This window comes from Pterocles gutturalis, unplaced genomic scaffold (assembly GCF_000699245.1).
Source record: "Pterocles gutturalis isolate BGI_N339 unplaced genomic scaffold, ASM69924v1 scaffold31131, whole genome shotgun sequence".
Taxonomy (NCBI): domain Eukaryota; kingdom Metazoa; phylum Chordata; class Aves; order Pterocliformes; family Pteroclidae; genus Pterocles; species Pterocles gutturalis.
The window spans coordinates 21,910-29,246 of NW_010098810.1; the positions used below are offsets into that span (position 1 = coordinate 21,910).

At 51.5% G+C, this 7,337-nt stretch overlaps 1 protein-coding gene across 1 annotated transcript in view; it reads right to left on the reverse strand.

Moving 5' to 3' along the window:
* LOC104462419 (nuclear receptor corepressor 2-like) overlaps positions 1 to 7,219 on the reverse strand; it is a gene marked incomplete at both ends in the record, with an annotated part of 25,357 nt that extends 18,138 nt beyond the window's left edge. Inside the window, one exon of the mRNA XM_010074351.1 lies at positions 7,167 to 7,219. Coding sequence (XP_010072653.1) covers positions 7,167 to 7,219 — 53 coding nt within the window. The remainder of the gene's footprint in view (positions 1 to 7,166) is intronic.
* Positions 7,220 to 7,337: the final 118 nt, after the last annotated feature.

Below are 7,337 nucleotides of genomic sequence, written 5' to 3' on the forward strand. Positions count from 1 at the left end.
GACACAGGGCGCCCCCCCAGCCTCTGGAGAGCTGGGGTTTGGGGGCTGCCAGACGGCACGTCCCCATCCTTGTGGTCAGCAATTCACCTCACCACCGCTGCAGCCCATCCCCGCGGCGGTGGGCTCCACAGTTCCCTGGGGTGCCTATGGGGAAAATCCTTTTTTTTGGGGGGCTCCCAGCTTCACATAGCATCTCTAGCACCAGCTGCAGTGACATGGTGACCATGCGGTTCCCACTCAGCTACTCCAGAGCAGCCCTGGTTTTACATATTCCCAACACCTCCCTCTGAAGGCAGCTCTTCTCCGAGGTGAGGACACGATGTCTGTTACCTTCTCCATGCCAAAAGCCATCTCAGCTCTTTGGTCACCAAAGGAGCTTTTCCTGCACCTTCTCTGCTCCTCTGCAGAGAGAGGGGACATCACCCAGCATGGGCAACACCACCACCAGCCTTCTCCAGAGGGGCCTGAAAGGGGGCACGACCCAGGGGGGGAGCCCAGTGCAGCCCCACCAGTCCCCAGCTCTTCCCTACAAGCCCCAGCAGGAGGAAACAGAGACCAAACGAGGGAAACCAAACCCAAGCTTGATGTTTGATTGTCACCTGCCACCAGCCCAGGAAGCAGGATTCAAATATTATCTCTAATTCTGGATGTGATTCTGCAAGAGCTTTTCATCCTTACCTACCTCATCCTCATCCCACAGCCCCACGGACCCACACCGGAGCGTGGTTCTCAGAGCAGCCTCCAAACCACCGACTCAATACACCTCCCGCTCCCAGCAAAGCAAAGGCAGCCCCATGGGAGCAGCCGCAAGGTTGTCTTTGTTTTTTGGCTTTCACAATGGAGCCAGTCAAAGAGAGAACCCATAACTCTGACTTTTGAATTACTTGGCTCAGAGCCACATGAATGACTTGGCGACGACCCTTCTGGAGGCTGTAATCTTAAAAAGATGTGTGCACATGCCTGTGTGCCGGTGCCGGTGCGCACAGACGCGTGGACGCTGCCAAAGCCCTGGGACAAGGCTCCCAAGGACACAACGAGCCGATGTACCGCGGCACACCTGGCCGAGCCCGCCCGCAGAGACCTTCAGCCAGGGCAAGACGAGATGAAAGGAAGTTTGCTATTTGATCAGAACTAATCAGGGGGATTTAATTACACAGGAATGGCTTTCATCAGACAGCCAGTGCAAACAAAGTCGGGATCAAGCCTGCAAAGAGCGATGGGGAGGAGGCAGCCAGCAGCTGGCAAAGCCATTGCACAGCGAGATGGATCGTGCAGGCGAGGGTCGGAAATGCAGGAGCCTCCTGGCAACTCCAGCCAAACAAAGCGCCAGCGAGACGGGAGACCTGCAAACCACGGGACCAGCACAGCAAAATCGCTCCAAGGTGAAACCAGCCAAGAGGCAACAGGGAGCATACAGAAATGGTTGTGTTCCCCCGGGTACGCCCGCTCTGGTGTGTCGCTGGTGCCAGCATCCCAATCCGCAGCTCAGGATGGATTCCCCACCTCTCTGGCTGCAAGACGCCCCGCAGAGAGGGCAGGGAGCAGGTCACGCTGTTCACGGGCCATCGCACTCATTCATTTCCTTGCTCTGGAACAGCCGGAGCACACAGCTCCAGCCAGTAACACACTGTCACCTGTTAACCCCAAGCAGGGCACGTTCCTGGAAAACCAGCAGTTGGGAACAGTTTCCTTGCAATATTCAGCAACGCTTGCTGGAGGAGAAAAGCAAAGCAGATCCTTAGTTATTTTACTCCAGAGCCCTTGAGCACTGGGATGGACTAAACCCTCCGCACCATTAGTGCCGCAGAGAGCAGCGGCAGAGGTCCGACCCTCTGGATGTATAGCTGGGCAGGTGTTTGTACCCAGAAACACTCCAGAGAAATCTAGAGATCTCCAGCTCCCCAAATCATGTCCTGCAGGTCTAAAAAGCATCCAGCTTTGGAGGTCTGGAGTCACCACTATAATTCACGACAAAGTTTGTGCTGTGAATTGACCTGGCTGCTCACATGCAGAGGCTGGTGGGATGCTGGTACTCCAAGGGTGTGATGCTTTGGTGAACACAGCTCCTTGTTCTCAGAGCCTGCCCTGCCCAGAGCCCCAGCACCGCCTGGCCAGGTCCCTGTGGTGCCACCTCCTTGAGGAGATGTCCCTACCGAGGTGCTCAAGTGACTCCCTTGGGCAGCAGGTACAACCACAACCACGGCTCTTATCCTCAGAGGGCAAACTCGTGCCCATCCCCTTCAGCACCGACCAAAATGAGCCCAGTGCAAGCACAGAAGCGTTTCTGGGCATCGGTCAGGCACATGTCCTGTGCCCCTGCCTTCCCTCAAAGCCCAAGGTGATACTGCAAGCCCAAGTGTTGCAAGATAGTCCACCCCAAACCAGTCCTTGGCTTTGCACTGGCAAGAGAAAGTGGCAGAAGGTTGCAGTGCGTGTCTCCATCATCAGTCATTCATCCCAAGGTAACACTGCTGCCCTGGTGCGTGCAAATGGAGAATAAAAGAGATGAGAAACCTTGAATGGGATGCGCGGGGAGCTGCTAGGTGAATTCCTAATGAGGAAAATGTCTACAAGCGCTAATAAAAAGATCTGAAAGAGAATGCATTAATAATGACAGGGTTTGGAAGAGCATTTGTGTTACCTGTCAGGCTTCTACGATGAATTTAGAGGCAATCCAGTGCTACTAAAACCCCTAAACAGCCAGGAATGAAAAGATGACTTAAATTTTCCATAGTGACAAGTGATTTGGAAAGCTGTAGTTAGTAGATTTTTCAGAAGAAAGCTGCTCTGCTCTTTTGGGAGAAAGGGGGGGAGGCATTTAAAGAAGAAAAGGATATTTGGAAGCCTCTAAACCTCTCTGAAAACCCAGATTTCAGATTTTGATTCTGCAGAAGCAGTTCCGCCCCCCAAGAAAAGCTATCAGCCACAGACAGCAACCCAGATGTGCAAATATTAACAGTGCACACAGCTTTGCCGCCGCTGGATCAGTACACACAAAGAAAACCCAAATCAGACCAAGCTCTTCATCTGTTATAACTCTCCGCTCAGACCCTGGTTCTCCCACACCTCTCCAAGCATCTCAAGGGGACACAGCCCGGTTTCACCCCGGTATTTCTGAATTCCAGCATAAAACCAACATGAATCTCTTGAAGGGAAGGTTGAAAGCAAACACTGTGAACAGCACCTTGCATGTACTTACCCTGGGCTTTGCAGTTTTCTTTTTGTGTGGTTTTCTTTTTTTTTTTTTTTTTTTTTTTTTCCCCCAAGGCTCAGAAGCTCACATTTGGCTTTCACAAATCCCACAGACTGATTTCAGGATGACTGCTCTGGGCAGGGGGGAGCATTTGGGCTGTTCCTCATGGCTGACCGAGCAGGAATCTCCTGCCGCAGAGACGAAGGCCCCCTTGGAGAATATCTCTCCAGGTAGACAGCAGGTAATTGATCCTGCTCATGTGAACAACATCTTGTCATTTGTCAAACACTTTGAGGAAAGAAGGTTCATATCGGTGGTGCCAGGAGTCTGGATGCAAAAATCATGGTCCGGGCAGGGCAGGAGGAGCAGCTCGCACCTCGTACACCCAGCTGACATGACAGACCCAGACCAGATGCACTGGTGCTTAACTGGTGCACAAGTAAGTGTCGTCTGCTTTTTTTTTTTTTTCTGTATTTTAGCAAAATCTAAAATAAACCAACCAAATTAACGAGACTTTGCAACCCCCTCAACTGCTGCAGAATCATTCCAGTGGCCTCCGGTTGTGTCTGGGGCTACGGCGTGTCCTGATAGAACCTGGCAGTCCATTGCAAAGGCAAAAAAACCCCCACGTTAAAAGACAGCGACGGCCAAAGCTATGGGGACAAAGCTCACCCCATCCCTGAGAAAACGAGGGCATTAAACACTGACTGGCTCTCTTCCTCCTTGATGAGAGAGGGGCAGAGCCCGTCCCTCCAACAAAGCAGGTATTTCAGACAGAAAGGACACGCTCCCAGCAAAGGTAGGTCAAGTCTTCGGCACAAAGCGCTCGGCAGTGCCTCAGCTCCCGCGGCAGATGCAGCATACAAAATTAACCACCTTCGCTGGAAGCCTGCGCTCGCAGGTGAACCAAAGGGACCCGAGCAGCCGGGTAACAGAGCACGGCCAGGCGGCTAAATAGGACTTAAAAGCTTTTGAAGCTGCAAACACTGGAATGAACTGGGGCATGAAATTAATTTTAACTGTACTGAATAGGAGACTAGCCATAAAACTCCAGGAAAATAAGAGACCGGTAACATTTTAGTAAGAGTAGAAATTCTCCCCGTAAGTCCCCAGCCGGCTCTATTAGCATAAGTGACTCATCCCAGCTGAAAAGCAAAGCAAACAAGCACAGAGAATCAAACCCGTGTCGCAAGGCAGAGAGTATCGCTGGAGAGAAATCGAGGAATCCTGCCTTTATGATACTCAAACGCCTTGTAAACACTCCACTGAGAAAAAAAAAAAATCCACCTTAGGAAATGTTTAAAAAAAAGAAAAAAAGGCATTTGTGAATAGTAACAGCCTGGCCGTCCTCCTGTGCCCAGGTATGAGCACAAAGCAGCTTCAAGAGGGAGCAGCTTCTATTCAGCACACCGCAGCCAGCGCGCAGGGAGGTTTTGTGGGCAGAATCACAGCCTGGGTGATTTTCCCACGACGTGCCAGAAGACTTTTTCATCACGGCTAAATCTGCATAGGGTGAAGTTGTTTAGAAGAATCCGCATCCAGTTACACCTTGGCAAAACAGAACCTGTGGTGTCCCCGCAGTTCTGCCGGTGCTCTAACGCGCCTGGTTGATGTCTCCCAGCATCCCGAGGATTTACTGCGTCTCCTACTGAAACTGCCGCCTCCAGGCTACGGAGCAAAGCTGCTTTTCCAGAGCAGAAAGGCACAAATGGAGTAACAAGGAAAGAACAAAAAATACCTCCAAATGCGGAGAAGTTGTACGTAGGATTTGAACATCCAAGCACAATTTGGTCAAAATGAAGAAATTTAATACCTTTGCCTTTTTGGTCAAAGGACCCCAAATCATTTGCTCAAAAGAATCACTGAAGTATTGATTTTCTATCTGCCTGCCAAGCACCCACATGTCCTTTAATGTGCAACAGCGACGTAAGACACAGGAGAAGAAGACCCAGCAATTTCTTTGCACGTCCATCAACAAGTAGCCAAGTGCAACTCAGACCCCAGGACCTCTGAGACAGCCTCCGGTCAAAAGCAGCAAACATCTGGAGCCCAGCTCGCTCCAGGGCCTTTCGCTGACCCAGATCTGTGAATGCGCTCGGCTGGCATCAATAACCAGCTGAAGGCAGCTAATTGCGAGGTTTCTGGAAGGAGGAGACGGAGGCTTTTCATTAAAACATGTGGTTTCCTTCCCATATTTTTGCAGCATTAATCACAGTGAACATTAACCCCACGGCTGCCTGCTCCGACCTCTCTGTCTGTCACCGCCGCAGCCGCACGGCAGGACTGCCGCTGCCCAGGGCTGGGATAACCCCGCGGATGTAGGAAGGGATGGAGTGCGGCACCCACTCCCATGGCACAGGAAGCTGGTTTGACTGGGCTTCGCGGCTCACCGCTGGTTTCATTCCTGACCTGCGCAGTCAGTTCCCTCCCGTTTGCGTCCATCTTTCAGGCAGCAACCGAGGAAGGAAACCATTGAAATCGCAGGGAAATGTGATCACAAACCCACAAATACTGGCAGGGGAATGGAGAGCGGGTGAAGTATCTGGATCTACTTTTAACTCATTCTTTCAAGGACAAAACCAGTGATCAGCTTGAAATCGCCACCTTCAGCGCCCGGCTTGTGATGTCCGCCAAGCTCGACCAACCAGGAGTAAATCCATCGCCAGCACAAGGCACAAAGGAAACATCTGGAAGCAAAAAGCTACCAAGATTTGTCGGCTGCAGGAAAAGCCATCATTTCCCACAGATTTCTGCGTCTGCCTGTCCTTCCACCCCCCCACCTCCAGGAGATAATGCTCCCTGCCAGAGGTGCACGGCACAGCAGCACCGCGGGTTTATTCTCTGCCCCCAGACCAACACCGAGAACCTGGACACGACCCTCGTATCGAGGGAGCCAGCGCCCAGGGACCCGCTGAGCCCCACGGGCACCGAAGGGCTCCGGGTGACTCTGGGGTGTGAATGTTTTATACCAAGTGCATCGCCTGGATGACACAGGAAGCCTTGGGTGGAGCAGGAACCCAGCGGGGCAGCGAGCAGCGGGGTCACGTCACCAAACTCTCCTCCTCCCCGCAGCCCGTGGGGATAGCCGGCACCTAAACACCGCCAGCGCCTACCGCGCTCCCCCGCAGCGGAGCAGAATGGCAGAGGTACGGTCACTCCTTCCCTATAATCCCCCCGGCATCAATTAACACACCACTGAAAAGCACAAGATTATTAACTGCTGTTAATAGATTATTAAAGATGATTATCGCCAGCTGACCGAGCCTGTAGCAAAATAGACACGCTGCAGGCGGCTCAGAGCAATCACGGGTTCGCTCAAGGCAGATAAAAGTTTCAGATCTGGTTTGGGTATTTAAATTTCCAACAATAATCACAATTATCACTATTCTCATTATCTGTTACAATTCTTCTCTGTTCAGGAAGTCACTGTGGTTATTAAATGCAGGTTGATGATTAAATCGTGTATTGAGGTGATAAGACAAATTAGACGATTGCTAAGTCTTGGTGAGCATCTTTGAAATAACCAGCTGTTATTAGACATTCAAGAGGCGCTTCACAAAGATCTAGTTGTAATTGCAACTTGTCATTTTACCTCATCTTTCCTGCATGCAAACACACACACGCGCTGGCAGCTGATTTCATACTTCAGTATGCATTGAACACAGAAAAAAGCACCCAAGGTGTGGGTGCTCTCCGGGAAAATGCCAAGAGACCAGCCAGGACCCACGTCCACCCCCCTGAGAAAAATCAAACAGCACCTTCAGCATCCGCCTGAACCTGCAGCTCCCAACCTCTGGGCTTCTGGAGCTGCTCCGTGCCTCAGGCACCCGCAGCAGCACCACACCAGCTCAAAAAGGATGCTCACAATCCCTCAGCAGCTTTAATTGGGGTCTGGGAGCGACCCAGCATCCCTCCCGCTCCAGCCTAATGCCCAACCTGACATTTACAATCGCCTTTATTGCCACATACTTACATTTTAATGTTTTCATGGTACTGCCTGGTGTCTGAAGGCTGGTTGTATAATGGCTGAAATAAATAAGAAAAATGAAGGCATAAATGGTACGGTCTGACATTTAGAAACTTCAACCCGTCAGAAGCGCTGCCGCCTCGGTGCAGGCTCCCATCTCCCCGAGCTGTGCCATCC